Raw genomic sequence first — 21095 nt, 5'->3', positions numbered from 1 at the left:
AAAAAAAAAAAAAAAAAAAAAAAAAAAAAAAAAAAAAAAAAAAAACCAATAAATTAAGTAAATTTACTTAACATCTCATATGATTAAGTGTAGTCATAATGCAGGCATTCGTATATCTTGCCAAAAATTTTAATTCATATAAATAATTGTATTAAGAAAAGTGGAAAGTAAAACTTGAGCAAAATAAATTTGAAAACCCATTTTAAAAATTATTCTTAAATTTTTTATTAAATTATATAAAGGTCAATTTTGTGCGAACTTGGAATAAAATTGAAATAGTGGGTTATTATTATTATTATTTATTTTTAATTACTCGTTTGAATAATAATAATAATTAATAATAATAATAATATGTTTTGGATCCCAACGCCCTCCTCCTTATATAAAGCATGAAGATTGGGTCGCCATTGTTATCAAACTCGGGGCTCTGCTTTACTTTGGCTCGTGTCTTTTTAGCTCATCCCATCTCATTTCCTACACAAAATGCCTCCCATTTCAAAGCCCTTCGACTCCAGTTGCAACAGCCGTGGAGATAGTAACAATGGCGGCAAGAACTACCTCGACCCACCCGCGCCTCCGCCCCTTCCTCCACCTGCCGCCGATGTAATTGGCGGCGGAGGCATAGTTGCAGATCATGACTTTGCCCCCGCTGCATGAACTCAAGAGAAAGAGATTGAGTATAACATTAGTGCAAGTTTTGCCGATAGGCTTAAACCGACGATAATAACAAGCTAGCTTCGAGTGGGCAGTGGTGCACTTTTTTTTTATATGCATATTTTCTTTTGAAGCTTGATCGAATATATTTTGACCAATTAAGTTTGTTTCAAGTTCGATAACGTATCTGTTATTGACATAATAATATGTTGTGTTAAATTATATATCATAACACAAAATAAAAAAATCGTGTTTATTTTCATTTAATTGTATGAATGCATGTGTTCGAATAAGTTTTAGTTGAAGGCAAAAACCTTAATCAATCCAACTTGTTGGAGTTTGGAGACTTGTTGATGATCAATGAGTTCATTACGAAATAATTTTTTAATTAAAAAACTAAAAAAACCAGAATAAAATAGAATTTAAATATAAAAATAGAACAGGTAAAATATAGGAGGTAATGTTTGACATAGGTAAAAAATGAAGGAATAAACAAATCATAAAATTTGAGAATGGGAATAGATCAAATCAACGTCAACGTCAACATCACGTGGGGCTGAATGAATGATTTAGATTCAAGCATACGCACACGTGACTATCATGGATGGTTTTTTTTTTATCAATTGTGATGCTTTAATTATCTATCATATTCTTATCCAAAGTATTTATTTTAAAAAATAAAGAATTATGTATCATTTTCTCAAGCAACCATAGAATAAATATGTCAATTACTTTATAGATCATCGCATAATTTAATAACATAGTCGATTGTCTTTTAATAAACACATCCAGTAGAATAATATATATATATATATATATATATATTATTTTAATTTGTAAAGCGTTTGTTTTTATTTAAATATATTCTTAACTTTTTCAAAAAAAATTAACGGTGGATATTGACCTTTTGTTTTCCTCAACGTTTTGATAAATTTTATACCACTCCAAGAGCTGGAGCACTATGTTTCCCTATAATTCTCTGGCTCACCAAATTGGGCTTGGCCCAATGCAGTTGGGCCTCAACGCATGGGCTTTTGAATACTATACTAACTATTTACTTTTAAAAAAATCTAAAAAGTTTATTACAAATTGAAATTCGACTATTAATATTGATCCAATAAATTTGGAGATGTAAGCGACCAGTGGTTACTGTGACGTCAAATTCAAATATTATCATTTTTTAACATTATTAAAATATTATAGGTATTTTTGAACTCTTTTTTAGATTAAATTATAAATTTAGTCATAAATTTTAAATAAAATAATATATATATATATACATATATATATAGAGAGAGAGAGAGAGAGTTAGGGTTTTTAGATCTGATAGTGAGAAAGAAGAAGATGTGTGTATATTTGATCCTGTGGACCAGAGGCAATGGATTAGACAGAAACACCCATGTGCCATTTCAACCTTCTGCACATGCCCCCACTCAAAAACCTTCCTCCAACCTTCCACATTTAAATCTCACCCCATTCTTTTCTTTTTCCTTTTTAATTTTTCAATTATAAAATCCAAAATAATATAAATAACAGAGTACGTCCACGTAAGCAGTTTACCAAATCAACGTTGATCCTACGTGGGGTGACAGGCAGGTCGTCAAAAAATGAAAAATGGTGGTGTGTTTTGGGGACTATGCATGGCATGCTACCGTCCCTAATTCCCATGCACTCCCTCTCTTTTATTCTTTGACCACTTCTTCCATTAAATATTTATTCCAATTTTTCATTAAAATTATGGTCACCAATTTACATTACAACAATTTTTACTGCATCGGGATATGAGAAAAATAATATTTAAAATACAAATCATTCTTATTTTGCGTGTACCCTATACTCATCTCTTGGCATCGGTATCATCACTTCGCTTCCACCTCTCTCTGTTCCATTCACCTTGACTCCCTCTATATGGGTCCTACTAGATTCACCCCAACCCAACCCATTCCATTATACGTTTCACATAAATACCCCTCAATTTTATTATGCTATACTAAATACAAATAATTATTAGATTAATTAAATGAAGCTAGTGGGGCGGGTGTCACTATCTTTGTCTTAATAATGGTAGTTAATCGATTAATATACTCACTCTTGTGTGTTGCTCTAAATGACGTGGACTGCGACCACTCTATTCCAACATTATTAATCACCCCATGACTACGCCTTAATAATGCGCTGTTTCACCAATGTCTACCTGTCACTTACATCCAGCGTGTATTTTTTATTTTTATTTTTTCTCAACAATTTTATACACCGCTTTGTCTTTATTTTAATCCTATTTATTACTACACATACTTTTCTTTGTTTCTTTTTTAGTACAAACATTGTAAAAGAAAATTTATTGAAACCTCTGCATTTGGTAATTTGTAATTTCATTTATTTCATAACAGTTTCGTTAAATAACGTAAACATTAAATGCAATATATATTTTATTTTTTTCTACAATAATATTTAAACAATTTTGTAATATTATTGTATTTTCTTTTCCATCCACGTGCGTCTAACTGCCGGCTGCATAGAGATTCTGTTCGGGGGATTTTTTTTTTTCTTTTTCAAAACAACCGATATATTTTTTTATTACAAACAAAAGTAGTTGTGTATATTATTATTTTTTCCTCGCTTTTCAATGGATATTCCGAATTTAATCGTATATTTAGATGGATTTACAACACACAATAAAATTAGATAAATAATGCTAACTTATCTACCAACTGATGAGACCGATTCGAGCATAATTTGTTTATAAAAAAAAAAAAGAAAGATATAATTTTAGTTATAATCCACGTTGGCATGGCTGGTTATTTTGAGCTCCTTACATTTATGGAAAGTGTGGTAGGTTTGAATCTTGGATTTAATTTTTTTATTACAAAAATAGGTTTGAAATAAAAAAAAATTGATTTTGATGAGCGTGTTAAGTAAAAAACTGGGTATTTTTTTGAATTTCCAATTTCCCACGACTGTTGTTAAATTCTGAGATGCACCGCCTCTGTGTCTCTCTTTCTAAAATCCTTTTCGTCCTCTCCCATTCAGCCATCGCTTTTCACTCTCTCCCTCACTCTCCTAATTTAACAGACCTCCATTGTTTCAATTCTATATGGCCATGGTCAACTTAACATCCCAAATCCCCTTTTCTTGATTCCTTCTTCTTCAACAACCAATCCATCTCTCTCTCTCTCTCTCTGTTTGTTAATCAATTTAATGGCCCCTTTCGACTCCGCCGCCTCCTCTGGTACCAGCAGCAGCGGCAGCTCCTCCTCCTCCTCCTCCACCGTCACCAAACCCCAGGACATCGATGGCCTCCTCGCCGGCGCAGGCTATAAAGTTCGCGCCTCCGACCTTCACCACGTTGCTCAACGCCTCGAACGCCTTGAATCCGCCATGGTTAACTCTTCCTCCGAGATCTCTCAACTCGCCTCAGAGACCGTCCATTACAATCCTTCCGACATCGCCTCTTGGGTTGATTCCATTCTTTCCGAGTTGAATCAAACCACCTCGTTGCCGTCCGATATCCTCGATTTCCCCGATCTTATTCCCGGTTCTAATCAGACGGCTGGAAATGTCTCCTGGACCGATCCATGTGTTGCTGCGCAACACCAGAACTTATCTCACAATCAACTTACCGTCGTGACCGCCATGGAGGAGGATTCCGGTATAAAGCTGGTTCACATGCTCGTTACGTGTGCCGATTCAATTCACCGTGGTGATTTCCCATTGGCTGGTTCTCTGATTGTCGAAATGCAGAGTTTGGTCTCTGGCATCAACACCGATTGCGGCATCGGAAAAGTCGCCGGTTACTTCATCGACGCGCTCACTCGGCGCGTATTTACACCGCATGACACCACCATTACCACCACCGGCTACGAAAACGAGCTTTTATATCACCATTATTACGAAGCTTGCCCTTACCTTAAATTCGCCCATTTCACCGCTAATCAAGCGATTTTGGAAGCCTTCGACGGTCACGATTGTGTCCACGTCATCGATTTCAATCTAATGCACGGCTTACAATGGCCGGCATTAATCCAAGCCCTCGCTCTCCGCCCTGGCGGCCCTCCTCTTCTTCGTTTAACCGGCATTGGCCCACCATCTTCCGACGGCCGTGACTCGCTTCGTGAAATCGGATTGCGGCTCGCCGAGTTGGCCCGGTCGGTGAACGTTCGGTTCGCCTTCCGCGGCGTGGCGGCGTCGAGGCTGGAAGATGTGAAGCCGTGGATGCTTCAAGTGAATCCAAAGGAGACGGTGGCGGTGAACTCTATTATGCAGCTCCACCGGCTACTGGGAAACAACAACCGGTCCTCCTCCGCCATGGAAATGGTTCTGGGGTGGATCCGGAATTTGAACCCGAAGATCGTTACAGTAGTGGAGCAAGAAGCAGACCACAACCAGACCGGGTTCTTGGATCGGTTCACAGAGGCGCTATTTTATTACTCCACCATGTTCGATTCGCTTGAAGCTTGCTGTATGATGCCGGAGAAGGCTCTAGCGGAGATGTATCTACAGAGGGAGATTTGCAACGTGGTGAGCTGTGAAGGACCAGCTCGAGTGGAGCGCCATGAGCCGCTTGTCAAGTGGAGATCTCGGCTCCGACAAGCCGGTTTTATAGCCCTCCATTTGGGATCCAACGCCTTCAAACAAGCCAGTATGCTGCTAACGCTCTTCTCCGCAGAAGGATTCTCCGTGGAGGAGAACGAAGGGTGTTTAACGCTCGGGTGGCACAGCCGCCCTCTCATCGCGGCTTCGGCTTGGCACGCCGCCCCGCCGCCGGATGCAACTGCGAATCATCCATTCGGAGGAACAGTATAAAATAAAAATAATAATAACGTAAAATTCTTTTTTTTTTTTTTTTTGAATTCCCATCGAACCCAAAAAAGAAAAACAGAGAAAAAAAAAAGAAAAAAGTGGTAGTTACATCCATCAGATTGCATTAAATTTGAATATAAAGAGTGAATGATATGGACGTTGGATCTAATCTTGTAATTCTTATGTGGTTTAGCTCTACCCATCAAAAGGTTTTAATGATTAATCCCTAATTACTCCTTTTGCCTATCCCTGATCCCTCCTTTCATTTACCAGTTCCTCTTATATTATAACTCACTCAACATGCTTTTGGGTAATTACCTCTCATTTCTTGTCCATTCAATAACTATTTAATGAACCATTAATTAATTCCAAATTAATGTCAAGTGCCTCTTCTGTTTTTATTTTCATTTTAAAATAAATAAAATCAAATATGTTAAGGTTGGTATTAGGAGCAGCCAGGCGTACCCTAATTACTGCCTTATTTATATATGTTCCTTTAACAGGGACAAGTTGAATGTTATCCGTACGTTTCACCCACTTGTTTTATTATTCCTTCAAATCCATCATCTTCTTTTTCTCTATTACATAAATATAATCATACTTCCAAAATTCAACTCATAGTTAAGGTGCTGTGAAATTAAGAGTTGGTAATTAGTGATTTATGGCAGAAATGGAAGAGGTTTGGTTGAAACAAATAGGAAATATAGGGGATGAAAATGGAATAAAAGAACAGGGAGAGGGGCAATGGAAAAGAGAAGAGATGGAGGAGGACGAAAAGGCAAAAAACAGGAAAAAAGAAAGAAACAGAGTAGTGGGGTTGTGTTTAGGGGAAAGGAGACCCAGGAGGGGGTGATTGGAATAGGGTGCCATGTGGGATTGCCCGACACTAAAGGAAGAAACGGACTCGGCCAACGTCGCCACAACGGGACCCCTACTACCTGGCTGGCTGGTCAAAATAATTCATAACTTTCTTCAGAGCCGTTTCAGCCGTGAGTTTAAAATTTTAGGTAACAAACCCGCCGCTAAACCTACCTATGCTTTCTTACTCGAATTGGGTACCCTCTGTTATTTTTTCTTTTCTTTTAATAATCATGGTGGTAGGTTCCACCCTTTCTCTTTCCATTTTTTCATAACAATAGCAGGTCCTACTCCTTTTCTGTTTTATCTCCCCTAGATAACTTGTTAAATTTATAATTACATACATTTACCTTTTATTTTTATATATAATTCATTTAAAAATTGTGGGTCCCATCGTTTCAGTAATTTACGGTTGTGGTTAAGCATTTGAGTCGAAAGTATTGAGTTAGGGTTAAAGGAATTAGGAGTCACGTGAGAGAAAAAGAGAGAGGGAGATGCAGGTGTAAGGCAGATGCAGCAACAGCTAGGGCGTGCTGTGCGAACTGTGGCATCACCTCAGCTGGCCTGTCCATGGGGCGTCCCTTTACTGACTCAACTTGTGCTGTTGTGCATTATAATTTGGGCCCCTCCAAAGTGTTTGATCAAATGTCTAAAAGAAGGGCGTTTTCATTGTTTTTTTGGTACACTAAATGACTCCTTTTTCTTCTTCAAACTTCCACAACCACTCCCTCTCCATCTTTCTTTTCTTTTTTCCTTCGTGCCTTATTTCTTTCAATGGAATTTATTAACAAAATTGAAACTGGAGATGGCCAAGGAAACAAGCTTCCGCAAGTCGAGGAAATTAAGCCGATGAAAAAGCGGGTCAATCCGGAAGAATCCGGACCCAGTAGACCCGATATGTGGCCTACCATTCCCTAATTTCACGTGATCCCGTTCTGCGTGCTGACTAAGTCGGAAAATCCCATGGCCCACATCCAAAAATATTTCCCAGGGGACCACCTTTACCTCTGCATCGACCGGCACATTCACGTCTCACTTATCTCCCACGTGGACAGCGATATTACCCCTCCTCCTTTCTTTTTTATTGTTATTTTTTCCACCTCACCCTTTTTTTTTTTCTTTTAAATCCTTTAAATTAATATTTATTTATAATTTTTTACCTGCTCCGTCCCTCGTGGGTCAATTTTCCGTGAGAGAGACCTGTCGTAGTCTCCGGCCCATCATTTTGGATAAGATCCTCTGCGGACTAGACTAGGGAAACAGCCTCTGGTCCTTCCTTCTGCCAATCTTATCTTACACTATATTTATAATTAAATTACATTTTACCTCCCAAACTTCTAAATCTAATTTCTAATTTCTATATTTCATCACTGATTCACTAAATTTAAATATTTAAAAGTAGTGCTGTTTTTAATTTTGTATAAAAGGTTTTTTTTTCTTTTAATCAAAACAATAATTAAGATTTTCTTATATTATTATTAACTTAAATCATCGGCTCTACTTTTTAAAATAAATATAGCCACCTTCCTTCACCGTTTTTCCGCCTTTTCATTTTAAAATATTCCGATTCTTTATTCAAAGTACCATAATAATGCTTCTACAGATTTTTTCTCTCTTAATCAATGCATTCCTTTCAAACACGCTTTACTTGTGTCTTAATTTAGTATCATATAATATTAATTAAATATTTATTTCAATTTGGTAGAGAAATTTGAATCAATATCATATAAAATTATAAATATTACTTTTGAATAATCACAATATGAACTTACTTTAGAGCGTCAAAATGCTTACGATGATGATACTCTTGATATATAACAATTTTATTTATTATATTTTTCTTCTACCTACTCCTCTACTTAGTCAAATTATTGTACCCTCAAAACAAAATAATAATTAGTATATTGTCAAATTGCTTAATAAATCTCTGTACATGTATATTAAGTCAAAAGGAGAACATAACCATTAAAGATATCTACTTTAAGCTGAAAAGTCAAATATTGCACACCAGAATAATAATCATTATGATAATAATTAGATAAAAATTCAAAAATTGATTACATTTATTGCCTAACAATTTAAATGATCATTTTTTTTTATAATTAGTGTTTTTTTTTTCCTTCAAAATATCAATTTTGTTTCGATACTTTGCAAAAAGAAAAAAAAAAAATCAAAATTGAGGTTAAATTTTCCCAATCAAATTCAGGGCCAAGGCCTTAGGGCGGCAATGGTTGAAAATTTTCAACGGAAGGAGGAGTCAACGATCCCCATCAAATCAACCGCGGAAGACAAAGAGAGGCGAATTCAGAATCGGTAAACTTGGACAAAATTTTTCATTGCTCAGAAGTTTCTTAATACATAGATATATATTTTCGTATATAGTGTGATTGTCAACAAATCGCTTTCCGATTTCTCTCATTCTTGGTTTTTACTTGTGGTCAACAATAGAACATCACATTTTTCACTCTCTCTTTCAGTGCAGGCAAAGGCCGGACGCTGGACCCATTTGTGGTTCGAGTGCAGCACCTTTTCGCATTCTCCTGGGCGTCGGGTTCCACGTAGAATCGAGCTCTATACGCCGCTAAATGAGCGTAGTATGCTGGAGGCACTGCATCACACCATAAATGTCACTGTAAGTACTTGATTCTGCAATCCCCGTTTTATGTCTTTAAATTCAAGTAAAGTAACATAGAAGTAAACAATCAAGATGGGTATGATAGCGTTCTCTTAGACTACCATTCTAGCTTAATTATACCAAAATCTACCAGAAACTGGAAAAATTGGAACAGATGGTATTGTCAAGGAATTACCTACTGAGACTGATCTTGTGCACCGAGCATATCTGTAGGAAAGTTAATGGTTTATAGTTTAAGCAAATAGTAGAAAAAAAGCTATATTGGGAAATTTTGTGAAGATAATTTGAGGATCCTTACGTGTAACAGAGGTTATTAGTCAGAGATTGAATGTCATCAGCACTGAAATTATTCTCATCCCAAAGAACATGATAATGAGCGGGACGACTTGTTCCCTGAAAACAAGAAAACCCAAATACAAATTTATCCTTTTGCTGTTAGTGCAAGTTTTGAGCTTCAATATCCCATCTCTAATATTTTGAGTGTTATGTTTTGTCCATTATGATTGTTCTCTTACACCATACCTGGATTCCTGCGTGACTGCATAGATAAAAGTCGAACTCAGTCGGATGACATATCTTTGAATCCACGACAGTACCTACAAATTAAGGACATATGTTAAAAATTCTAAACCAAAATGTTAAGAGAAGTCCCTTTCTGTAGGACAAAATTTGAAGGCGTTCTGCTATATCTTGCTTGCAAATGTATTACCTGGTAAAATATTACCACTCTTGTCAGTGCTGCTCCTATCACTGTGATTGGATGTGAAAAGTCGGGTATGATGTCGCTTTTGGACAATGATAAAAGTTACTGGAGGTTGGTAACTGGGTTCTAGTGAAGCACAAGCCTATAGATTGGCCAGAATTTAAATTAAAATATGTCCACCTTGCTTTCTTAAGACAACAGCATAGAAAGCAAGTGATTGTAAGCTTTATAACAGACCTTGCGTATGGCATCAAGTTCGTGCAGTAGAACTTGGTAAAACTGACCCTCACTGACACCATCCCTACAAGCATAAAATGGTACACATATAAATCATAATGCAGCTGCTTCACATGCCCCAATTTTACTCCAAGTGAAGTCTCTCACGTGATTGTTTAACCCCCATATTACCTATAGAATATTATCCTTAATGGTTTTTGTCCAGTGGCCTTCTTAAATGAAAGCAAGAGCTCCCTGCAAAAGAACTAACTTCGTTAGCCCCCAACAGGAAGCTAGGATTAAGCTATTTCATTTCCATTCAATTGCACACTCTCGATTATGCACCTTATCATACCCCCGGCAACTGTGCCGCGATGAGGATCTTTCCATGTTTTGAATAAATCTTGAATCAGTTCTTCTCGGTGAGGCTGAGCACATACCAATCCAGCATATTTTGTAACTTCTGGCCAATCTTGGGAAGCCACAACCTGTACGGCACATGTCAGAGTGACTCAATCATGAAAACATGTCAAGGAATTCAAGTAAATGAACATTTTGGAAAAGCTTACGGCAGCTATCGATGGAAGAGAATTCTCTCCAGATTCTGGATGGGTGACATCAGCTCCAAAGATTATTGTTGGTATGTCACTGACTAGTGGAATTCTTGACCGCAAAGCATCTAACAGAACAGTGTTTCTTCCACCCATCTTTATAGAACACAAAAATCAATCCAATATTAGATAAGATTGGTGATTATGTACGGTAGAATTGTGAGATAAACTATTGAGTAGAGACCTTGACGTTGATCTTAAGTGACACATTCGCCAAATACTGTCTGCTCTTCTTGAAAACATGCTTTGTTAGACAACACTGCGATATCAATCCCAACTCTGTTTCACAGATCCTTTTAAGATCACCTGAATGAAAATTTTACTGCTCTTAGATAAAATAGGTCATATTACTTTGTTAAAAATGTTGGGAATTTTATAAATATCAGCATCTTCAGGTTGAAGTCATTCAGGTAATGTTGGATGTTTCAGATGATCCAAACCTTTTCTTTTTACACACTGGCAGTTAGCTATCCTACAAGTATATTTTTAACAGCAATGGCTTCTTAATACATGAGGAATGTTGACTTGAAGGCACTCATAGGTCTTGGACAAGGATTAGATCTAAATTATTTCACAGTTATAAGTTTTCGTATCGATATATCTCACAAGTGAAAACAGATACCATATAAAGAGCCGTTGTTGTCCGGAAGAATAGCTATCAGTAACTCTAACTCCATTCCTTCATGTTTGGTATAAACTGCATTACATACATATTTTAAGGCCTTTTTCACTTGATCTGGTCTTGCGGAGTATATAGGAATTGCAGGATCTGAGTTAAATTCCTGATAGAAAGATCAACAAAATTATATTAAAGCAGGATAATTGAGAATGCTGGCAATTCTCAATTCATTGAACATACTCAAGAACAGGCAACTGTTTACCATGCCGGAGACTTGGCACATCTGGACCAGCTGTTGACAGAAACCACAAGCTATGCTCTCTTGGACGTTGCGAGAGAAATTGATACAAGCCCAATATCTTACAACACTTCCATTTATTACTTTCTGCAATGGGGGCAGAAAGTAAAATATCCTTCTATGATATACACAATAACACACGGACATTAGGAAGTGACCGACCTTATTCATCATATTCCATTGACCAACTTGAGGCAGATGTTCCCTTTCTTTTCCCGTGTCATGAAATTTTAGCTAGAGGAAAAAAAATATGAAAATGAGAAATATGTTAAAAAGTGAAGCTGAATATGATGTGGTATTGATAAATTTAGTTCCCAAGTACCCATGGAGATGGGAGGACTCGTGCTTCAACCGATGTAAGCTTGGTGTCGATGCTGATTCCGAACTCTTTTGCATATGGATCTTCCTCATATGCATTCTGATGAACAGTCTGAAATGCAGCAAATGATTATTTGATTTTTTTTTCTTTGAGTATTCACACAACTAATGTCTTTGCATGGTCCAATACAATGATATATTTAGTAGATTGAAAGAGAAAAAAAATTATGAATTGGACCTGTAAAATGTCCATTTCTTGATCAGATGGTCTTTGGCATGAAACCTTCAACAAGGAAGCTATTTGCTTTTCATTCAGTCCTTTTGTGTATCTCTGCCCCTTAAGAATCTTACATGCCTGAGGAAAAACATCACATAAATTTTCTGCGGACAAAAGATTCGAGCGTTGAAGGTAACTTGATGGGTAGTTAGCAGAACTGACCTCCATGGGTAGATAGTTCACCTTCTTCTGGTTTCCTACTTGAAGGCAAGGCAAATGTGTGTACTGAATGGTATATCCATACACCTCTTGGAAGTATTCAACTACAGATTTCATGTTCATTTGCTCATCAAGAGGGAAGCTGCGGCAAAACAACTCAATTGAAACAACATCAAAGAGAAAAAGGCAATCTGAAATGCAGAATAAGAGGGAAAGGGACAAGCTTTTATATACATTAGCTCTCTTGTAGGTTGTGTTGTTAGTCCTGAAATTCTGTATTTCCTTCGCACATTTCCTCTGTGTGTAACTTCAACTTTTACACCTCTGAGCACTTTTTTAATCTTACAAAAAAAAGCATCAATACTAATTCAGAGCAGAATCATTCAAACTCTGATATTATAACCCAAATTTCTGGCTCGAGAAGCAAAAAGTATCTAGAAGAATAATGGTACCTTGATACGATCAGCATCAGACAGTGGTCTTGAATACACATCTTTGTTTAAGATTTGAGCAACAAAATCAATGACAGGGATTGCTTCAATGAATGCAGTGGATGACATGTCTGGATATGAGATGCAATTCCCAAAAGAAAACCATAAGAAAAGTCAATTCGGGCAGTCAAAACACAGCCAAGTAGAAGCCTAGGAAAAGAAAACTTCGATGCCCACCAATATTTAGTGACAATCCCATTTGAGTAGGTCGGATGCTTTGATAGAAGCCACGCCAAACTTGCAAACCACCCCCAACATGCTGAGGTTTCTTAATGCAAGGAGTGTAAAAGAATCGCCCAACTGATATATATCTATAATTCCAGATTGAAATTCACCACAGTATTGAAAACATAAATGCAGCCAGAACATGAATCCAACAAACTAGGCCCAAAAAAGTGCCATTAGATACGAACCTTTGAGCATGAAGCTCCCTCAAGACGATGTCAATGATGGTCAAAGCTTCTCGAGGGTTTTTAACTTGTTTACCAGCAAATAATTCTCGTAACTGGTGCATGCTAGCTAAAGTTACAAACTTTATTTGCACTTTAAATTCTCGTTCCCTGATATGATTACCCCGTATTAAACTTAAAGTTTACTAACAAAGAAAGAGCAAAATATGTGAAGAAAAGAAAAGAAATTGCCTGGGAGTGGCTGCTCCCTCTTCCTCATCAGCCAAAATGACAGTGAACTCTTTTGATGTGAAAGGCAGCAATCCGGCCGTGTACAGGTTGCTTCCTCCATCGTAAACTGGCAGTCGCATCCCCAGCTCTGTGCTTCTATAATGTTTGACCAACTCGGTCAGTATGTTCTTCTTCAGTTTACGAGAAGTAACTTCTGGGGTTATCTTAACCTGCAAGCTCAACAAAATACACACTCAACTTTCATATTTCTATTGCCTCTTTGAAGAAATCTTCTGATCAATACTATGACTTGTTTCCATCTTACATTATAATGGCTTATGTCTGATTCAGGTATTTTGGCTAGGAAGTGGTTGGCTTTAACCAAGCATTTAGTCCCCAGCGAGCCAAAGTCTGGCCTTCTTGGAAATGTTAAGCTTTTGCAGGAAGAAGAAGAGGGAAACTCCAGATTTGGATCAAGCTCCTCTTGTTTCAGTCCTTTCATGGTAGATCCTTTCGCCCTTCTTTTTCCTTTCCTTTTACATAAACTAGTCTTTTCATCATCCTTTGAGCCATGTAGGGATTTTAACACCATTTGAGAAGATGGTATCACATGTTTCTCTTCTGGCTCCATATGCATGTAGGGCATTTTTCTTTTCTTCTGTTAACACAGAAAGACTCGTCACTCAGCACAACACTCAACGACTTGAAAGCCGACAAAAGAAAACTTGGAGAAAATTTGTGCTGTGGCAATAAGCAACTTCCATGTTCTCAAGGTGTGGTGGTTAAAAGAAAAGCAGCAAACATGCTAGCAAGCGCAAGATAAAAGGAAAAACTATCAGAGAAAGAGAGAAAAAGAAGGTAATGGCATCATATCTCGACAGTGTCCTCTACTTATTCTCCCAAGCTCTATATATACAGTGGAATTGGAATCTAATAAGCTAAACACATTTCATCTTTCCCATCTTCGAAATTGGAGCCTTTGCATCATATCATCCTGGTTAGTTGGCTAACCAAATCCATTTCTTTCAGAATTACAGAAAACAGTAACACATGACTTAAAGCATATTTAGATTGGTTAAATTATGTGTTTCTGTACTAAAAAAACAATGGGTGGGGGTTAATGTATTATTGTTGCCTTTAATATGATAGGATCGAAGTGAAGTGACTGGTTGTCGGATGTAAATGAGATCATGTGGGTCAAACATAATATTTGACCCCAACTTACACAAACCTCACTTCTTTCAGACAACTAAATTTTCTCCCATAAATGGTATGAAAAAATGAATGTTAGAAGCATAAAGAAAATGAAAAAGAAAAGGAAAAGGGTTGATTAAGGGAGTGGTCCTAATGGACAACGTGTGAGGGAATGCTATTTATTCCCAGTGGTTTTTGCAGGAAGGAGAGGACAAAGTTGTAAGATGGGGAAAGAATACAAACTCTTTTCAGCGAACAAAAAGGAGCTTTAACTCATCCCAAAGCCCACCCACAGTGTCAAAAGCAGACGGGTATTAAGACAACACATAACAAAGTAAGGGTGGAAAATCAGATGCACCAAATTAACACCCCCCCCCATACTTAATTCCCCTCAGCAGAATTTCAGTCTCTTCTCATTGTTTCACTGTTCTTTACAAACCAGACACCATTAATACCCTCTGTTATAGCAGCCACACGTCAAATTTCTTCCCCACCCCCCACTCAGTGAAAGCTTGTAACTTTTTTTTTTTTCTCACACTAATTTCTCCAGGGAACTGTAGCAGCTGGAAGAAGCATCCGGTTTTAGTACACTCATGGCATCATCATAAGTGAGACATGAAGAAGAAGAAGAAGAACATTCAAAGGTGATTAAGCTATTATTCAAAACAATTTCCTGAGTAATGGTTAGAGGAAGAGCAGTGGGTTTGGAAGTAGGATTGTGTGTGTTTTGACATTTAGAATGTGTTGAACAGGGCATGAAGATGCAGGTTGTGGTGTTGGTGAAAGAAAAATGTCAAAAGAGAAAAATGAAAAGAGAGGACTGAGAAGGAGATAATTCGATCTGTCGGTATTCGATTTTTACTTTTCCCACTTCATATTTATTCGATGGCTACGGATCAGACCAAGATTCATTGACCAACACAATACGACACCCGAACTGTGTGAGAACCACAACTCACTGCTCAAGTACCACAATTCTGGATTTTGGGAAGATTCATCTTTCAATCCCCCCCTCCCCTTCTTATTTAACTTTTCACTTCATTGGTTATGTGACCCTCTCTCAATTTATTAAAAAATTATTGAATAGAGAAACACAGCCCCTTTATTAATGTGAAGACATTTGAATGCACAAGTACAATCATGCAAATTTGGGTTCAAGGTAGACATTGTATTAACATAAATACAAAATAAGGAGATTAAGAAGTGAACTCTTACCAACCAAGGTAGACATTGTATTGTCATAGACAATATCATATTGTAATGAAAGATCTAAAAAACCAGCCGGAATGGAAACAATAGCATAACCGCTCAAGCCCATTGCTAATAAATATTGTCCGCTTTGACTTGTTATGTATCGTTGTCAGCCTCATAATTTATAAAACACATATTATTAAGAAGAGGTTTCTATACTCGGAATGCTTCGTTCCCCTCTCTAACCATGTGAGATCTCACAATCCACCACCCTTTAGGGTCCAGTGTTCTCGCTGGCACACCGCTTGGTGTTTGGCTCTGGTACCATTTATAACAGCCCAAACCCATCATTAACACATATTGTTCGTTTTGACCCGTTACATATCGTCGTCAACTTCATAGTTATTAAAACACATTTGCTAGGAAGAGGTTTCCACACCCTTATAGGAATGCTTCCAGATCTCACAAATAGGTTTCAACTCAATGTGTTCTCCACCTAATTAAGCGTTTTGTCACCTCAACAGGTAGGGTATCTACCCTTTTCTTTTCTAACAAATTAATGGAGTATTTTTAGTAGAATATAGTTTTTGGAAGTACACCAATTCTTGGATCTGAAAGAAGTTAATAGAAGTTGATGAAACCAAAATTAAAGTTAAAGAAGATACAATCTTCTAATTTTCTTTTCTATTTCAGAAACAAGAAGAAGAAACAATTAGTTAGAGAGGGGTGTATTGAGTGGCACAAAAGAAAGTCAATGCCCATACAGATATATTCACAATAAAAATGCAAAAATGCAAAATGCAAAATGTTTTGAAAAAAGTGATGAGGAGAAGAAGGAAGCAGTGGAGGGTACAGAGATGAGAGACATTACAGAGAATGTTATTGACATCTCTATGTCAAAAAGAATAAACTAAAGTGTAAAAAACAAAACAAAACAAAAACAAAAAAACACACAGCCAAAAGTGAAGGATTTTGAAAAGACATAGTATGCCCAAATTGTGTACAAATTCTCCTCACTCACTGCCTTCACTTCACCATCTCTCTCTCTCTCATCACCCATCACGTGTGGTGGATAAAGTTCATATGACACAACATCTGCTTCAGACCAAAAGCTCATACCTCACAACTCTTATTCATCGCTCAATTCCCATGCCATAATCTCCCATATTCATAGATATTCATACCCAAAATCAATTACTCCCAACTTAATGCCAATTGCTTTCCTATAAAAGATTTAAGGCATAAGAGAGTTTAGAACGAACCTTGAGGACTACGCCATTTGGTCAGCCATAGACTCACACTCCCTTCTCCACCTGCATCCTCACAGGTATTAATTACACCTAAAAAGGACTAATTATAAAGATAATCAAATGGAACTGAAACCATGCTTTCTGTGTTTGACTGCAGAGAGAAAAAAGAAGAGGAAGAAGAAGATGGTTTTTGGTTGGAGATTGCAGAGGGAAAACCAAAGCAAAAACTGAAGACTAAAAGAGACAACTTTTTCTCTTCTTTTTCTTATCTTCTTTATAAAAGATTTTGCAGGATGTGTTGGTATTAATGCCCAACCTTTGATTTGATTTGATTTTTCTGAGAAACCCAACTGTTGAAACGCTGCCAAAAGCAAGGAAAGGAGAATAATGGCAATTCCAGTGGTGGAGAAACAAACTAACACCAGTTTTCCAGTTCAGTTTGCACCAAACCAGACGCCCACTCTGCTAAAGCTCCAAACTTTCACCTATTTATTGCACCAACTCTAAACCCCATCTCCTACTTTCCTTTTCTTCATCCCTTTTTTATTACTTTCTCTTCTTTGCCTCTCATTCATTATACTCCATTAGTTTATTCCTTGAAATATCAGTTAAAAATAAGGCAAAAAGTAAATCAGACAAGGAAGCACCTCAACATGCCCGAAGATTTCACACACTTCAATGACATCTTCTTGAATACAAAATTCAAATATTTTGCAGTTCTTACGTGCATCAACAGTGCAAAACTAATAGGATTGTTTCAATAAATAATACAGTGAATAAGGAAACAACAAGAGCTTGTTTAAGTTAATATGTTAGCTTAAGAAGTTGGAAGAAATGGGGTCAAGGAAAAGGGGGAACTGAAGCTGGAGGAATAGAAAGAGAACGTGGGGAATGGAGTTATAATGTATGGGGAACGGCACCGTATTAATTAAGAATAATAAAGGAGNGGGGGGGGGGGGGGGGGGGGGGGGGGGGGGGGGGGGGGGGGGGGGGGGGGGGGGGGGGGGGCTTTGTGTTGAGGAAGCAGAAGCAGAGGCCTGTTGGCGAATGAGCATATGGGCACTGCCTTTAAGAAAGGAAAAAGCTTCTGTTTATTAGTTTAAACAAACAAGAAAGGGGTTCTGTTTATTAGCTCCAAAAGAGAAAGCTAGCGTGCGCTAACTGCTACACCCCACCTTTTTATTAAACTAATCAAAATTCTGTCTTTCTTTACACTAATTCATTTCTTTTTTTTTTTTTTTTGACAAAGGAGAAGCAATGAGTTCTGCCAAGGAACTCAACCCACAACCTTAATCATGTGTGCTGCGGAATTTTATTAAACAAGCTGAAATAAAGAACATCGGGAGGACATTCTTGTAATATCCTAATGCCGTTCTGCAGTTTTGGTGGCGGCGGCGGCGGCTGCCGGATGTGTACTCATGGTGCTCTGTGAAGCTAGGAGTGTACATGGTGTAGGCCTAAGTTTAGTTCTTTTCCACAAGGTTTGAGGTTTGTCCTGCGGATTTGGATGGTGGGTTGTGAAGGAAATTCCACTTTACAGAGTGAGAAGAGGGAGTTGGATCAGGACAGTGTGGCGGCTGGCGAGCTCTTGGCGGCGGTGGAGGCGGCGCAACCCCCAGCCTTACTAAATTTAAAGAAATGCAATTCTTGTATATTTATTTTGGAAAGTATAACTTGGTCCCTTAAACTCTATTAATTCTTATATCTTATTTATATTATCTAAAACTCTTATTTTAATTAATTGAAATAATTTAGATATTACGTTTATATTATATTATGTATGAAAATGATTCAAAAGACAAAAATAAAATTAATAAATATATATATTTCTTATGAGAATTAACTGTTCTTAATGATAAGACAGTGGGTGTTTGATGTTATACCAATCACCAAACTTTTTCTTTTTGGCATGAAATGGAAACAAATCAATTTCCTCATCATTCATTCACTTTTTTTTTTTTTTTTTGTTTTTGCTTTTCAAAAAAAAGTTCATTAGTAGTTTGACTATGGAGACGATGGTAGAGCCCTTCTTAAGAGGATAAAGTTGTTATTTTTCATTTGTTTTTTAATTCAGATTCGGGCCCAATGTTGGCCCACTTTTTAATGGTATGGGCCCTCTATAAAAATATGGGCTTCATCCTAGATCCAAAATAGTTGGAAATAATGAGATGGGTACGAGGTTTGTGTATTATTATTTGATTTGTTCATATTAAATCATATCAAGTTCTAGAAATTACGCTATTATTATATTAATTAACTCTTCAGAATTTCAGACTAACTTCACTTCTATTACTTTCTTCACCCTCCAATCTCCGCCCCCACGATCCTCTCCCTTTAATTCTTCTGTCCTCGCCATTTTGACCGCCCTCCGATTTCTCCTCCTCCAAGATCTCCGACCGCTCCGCCGTGTCCCTCACCTCCGAAGCCGGCGAGCTTTGGGCCGCCTTCGTGGACTCCCCCTTGTATAAATGCACCTGATGATGATGTTGCTGCAGATGCGGCGGCGCTATCGTTCTCGTATAATATTCGTGCGGCACTGAAGCCGGGGTGTAGAAGTGGGAAGGCGGATGGGACGTGGCGGGTGGGCCGTACAGGGTGGGTGACCTCGCATACTCTGGTGGGACCCATAGCCCGCCTAGACCGAGTACTACGAGGTGAGCCGCTGGCGACCCAGATGCTTGTGTGGCCAAACCGGGGCGTCTCACTGTGTGAAGCCGGTATTTCTGAGAGTATACGACAAAATTAACGCAAATTAAAGATGGGTAATACAAATTTGCGGGGATAAAAGCTGACCTGGAGATGGCTTTTTACTTCATCGTTCGTCAAACCGTCTACTTTCATCAACTCTCTGATCTGCTTTGGTGTCGCAACTGTTTTAAATTTAATAAAAACTATAACAAATTAATAATTTGTGTTACAAATCACGGTATTTACAATATTTTCTACTCTCATGAATTTATTTTGGTATTCTAAAAAAAAAAAAATTAATCAATAATGAATTATATACCTTGAGAGCCACCAAGCATCCGAAGAGCATTGACAAATCTCCGGTGCAAGTCCGGCGACCAGCATCGTCTTGCCTTCCGGTGTGTCTGAGTCGTAGTTGAACTTGTCGTGGGAGCCAATCCCACCTCCCCTGTTCCACGTTCAGCCCTGTCCTCCGTCGCCGTTAATATCCCACCATCAACGTTATTATTAGTATCACCACAATGATTCTTCTTCTCCTTCTTCTCACCTTTCTCCAGTAACTCCATTTCCACCGCCACCCCTTTCACGCCGCCTCCGCCAACACCCAAACCCGGCCCCAAGCTCCGATCTTTATTGAACGGAACAAAAGCTCCATTACTAACTCTTTGTTTACGAGTGTCTGAATTATTATTATTATGGGAATGAGGTGGATCAGTATATTCCTTATTTGCTCGACTCCAAAGCTGAAGTGACGTCATCCAATTTGCCTTATCCGACAATATTGTGGGCGGCTTTTCATCATCCGGCGTTGTGGAGTTTTTGAGCGGCATGAATTCTTCCAAAACCGGCTTGGATGGCGGCGCCTCACTTGCCTTGCAGGCCTGCAGCTGTCTCCTGGACGTCTCCACGGCTACAAACATACCAAATTTAGCAAACTACAAACACAAAGAAAGTGGAAGATTTAAATTTAAATTTAGATAGTACCGTTGGTCAAAAGCTGCATACAAAGGGGAAGCTCCCGTTTGAAGACATCAATTTTAAGGCGCTCTTGTTCAAGGCGAGAAACGAATTCCTGAAGCTTATAATAGAAGTCATCGGAATTAGGCGGCACTTGGTGTTGATCTCCAAAAGAATATTGAAGCAGCATGGAATAGCTTTGAACTTTACATTCCAAGCTGAGCTGAGTAGACGCCATAAACTAATTAAGTGAACTCCTCCGATGGTACCAATTTGGCGTTTGAATGAATGAATGAATGAATGAATGAGGGAAAATGGGGTGTGGTGTTATAATGGGTGGATTCTGGAAGGGAATAAATTAAAGCAGGGTTTTTTTTGGAAAAAGGAAGAGGATAAAGAGGAGTAATGGTACGTAGCTTATTTCCTGTAAACAACATAACCCAACGTCACCCACCCAATTTTAGTATTACAATCCAATCTGGGACCCACATTAATTTTATTTTATTTTATTTTATTAATTTCATAAAAAAAAAAAAAAAAAAAAAAAAAAAAATTG

The 21095-nt window shown here is 37.8% G+C and overlaps 3 protein-coding genes and 1 long non-coding RNA gene across 7 annotated transcripts; 2 read left to right on the top strand and 2 right to left on the bottom strand.

Annotated features, from left to right (window-relative positions):
• The first annotated feature begins 3481 nt into the window (after window positions 1-3481).
• LOC111495240 (DELLA protein SLR1-like) lies at window positions 3482-5697 on the top strand. The gene has a single exon (XM_023145191.1). The coding sequence runs from the start codon at window positions 3853-3855 to the stop codon at window positions 5455-5457; it is 1605 nt and encodes a 534-aa protein (XP_023000959.1). The 5' UTR covers window positions 3482-3852; the 3' UTR covers window positions 5458-5697.
• Window positions 5698-8622: 2925 nt separating this feature from the next.
• Window positions 8623-17794, bottom strand: LOC111495211 (protein argonaute PNH1-like). 2 transcript variants are annotated; one of them, XM_023145157.1, is made up of 24 exons: window positions 17211-17793; window positions 16907-16957; window positions 13585-13917; window positions 13281-13489; window positions 13053-13199; window positions 12817-12950; window positions 12601-12710; window positions 12383-12489; window positions 12152-12290; window positions 11951-12067; window positions 11717-11824; window positions 11557-11628; window positions 11359-11481; window positions 11100-11259; window positions 10662-10783; window positions 10436-10573; window positions 10212-10354; window positions 10059-10121; window positions 9888-9951; window positions 9657-9792; window positions 9470-9543; window positions 9246-9340; window positions 9123-9154; window positions 8623-8920 (listed from the first exon to the last, which is right to left on the bottom strand). In XM_023145157.1, the coding sequence occupies exons 3-24, from the start codon at window positions 13903-13905 to the stop codon at window positions 8751-8753; spliced, it is 2784 nt and encodes a 927-aa protein (XP_023000925.1). In that variant the 5' UTR covers window positions 13906-13917; window positions 16907-16957; window positions 17211-17793; the 3' UTR covers window positions 8623-8750. The 2 variants fall into 2 exon arrangements, with proteins under 2 accessions (XP_023000925.1, XP_023000915.1); XM_023145147.1 differs by having other exon boundaries at window positions 11359-11628; window positions 17211-17794.
• LOC111495283 lies at window positions 8859-15553 on the top strand. 2 transcript variants are annotated; one of them, XR_002720288.1, is made up of 6 exons: window positions 8859-8944; window positions 13611-13762; window positions 13901-14117; window positions 14655-14787; window positions 15004-15097; window positions 15206-15553. It is a non-coding gene; the product is annotated as an uncharacterized LOC111495283 (long non-coding RNA). The 2 variants fall into 2 exon arrangements; XR_002720289.1 differs by lacking the exon at window positions 14655-14787.
• Window positions 17795-19070: 1276 nt separating the features above from the next.
• LOC111472005 (myb family transcription factor EFM-like) lies at window positions 19071-20979 on the bottom strand. 2 transcript variants are annotated; one of them, XM_023117697.1, is made up of 4 exons: window positions 20588-20979; window positions 19902-20492; window positions 19688-19764; window positions 19071-19617 (listed from the first exon to the last, which is right to left on the bottom strand). In XM_023117697.1, the coding sequence occupies exons 1-4, from the start codon at window positions 20775-20777 to the stop codon at window positions 19156-19158; spliced, it is 1320 nt and encodes a 439-aa protein (XP_022973465.1). In that variant the 5' UTR covers window positions 20778-20979; the 3' UTR covers window positions 19071-19155. The 2 variants fall into 2 exon arrangements, with proteins under 2 accessions (XP_022973465.1, XP_022973464.1); XM_023117696.1 differs by having other exon boundaries at window positions 19072-19617; window positions 20567-20976.
• Between the last annotated feature and the right edge of the window lie 116 nt (window positions 20980-21095).

This window comes from Cucurbita maxima, unplaced genomic scaffold (genome assembly GCF_002738345.1).
Source record: "Cucurbita maxima cultivar Rimu unplaced genomic scaffold, Cmax_1.0 Cma_Scf00002, whole genome shotgun sequence".
Lineage (NCBI taxonomy): Eukaryota > Viridiplantae > Streptophyta > Magnoliopsida > Cucurbitales > Cucurbitaceae > Cucurbita > Cucurbita maxima.
Note: the sequence above shows the minus strand (reverse complement) of the source record. Positions and strands in the feature narration are given on the sequence as shown.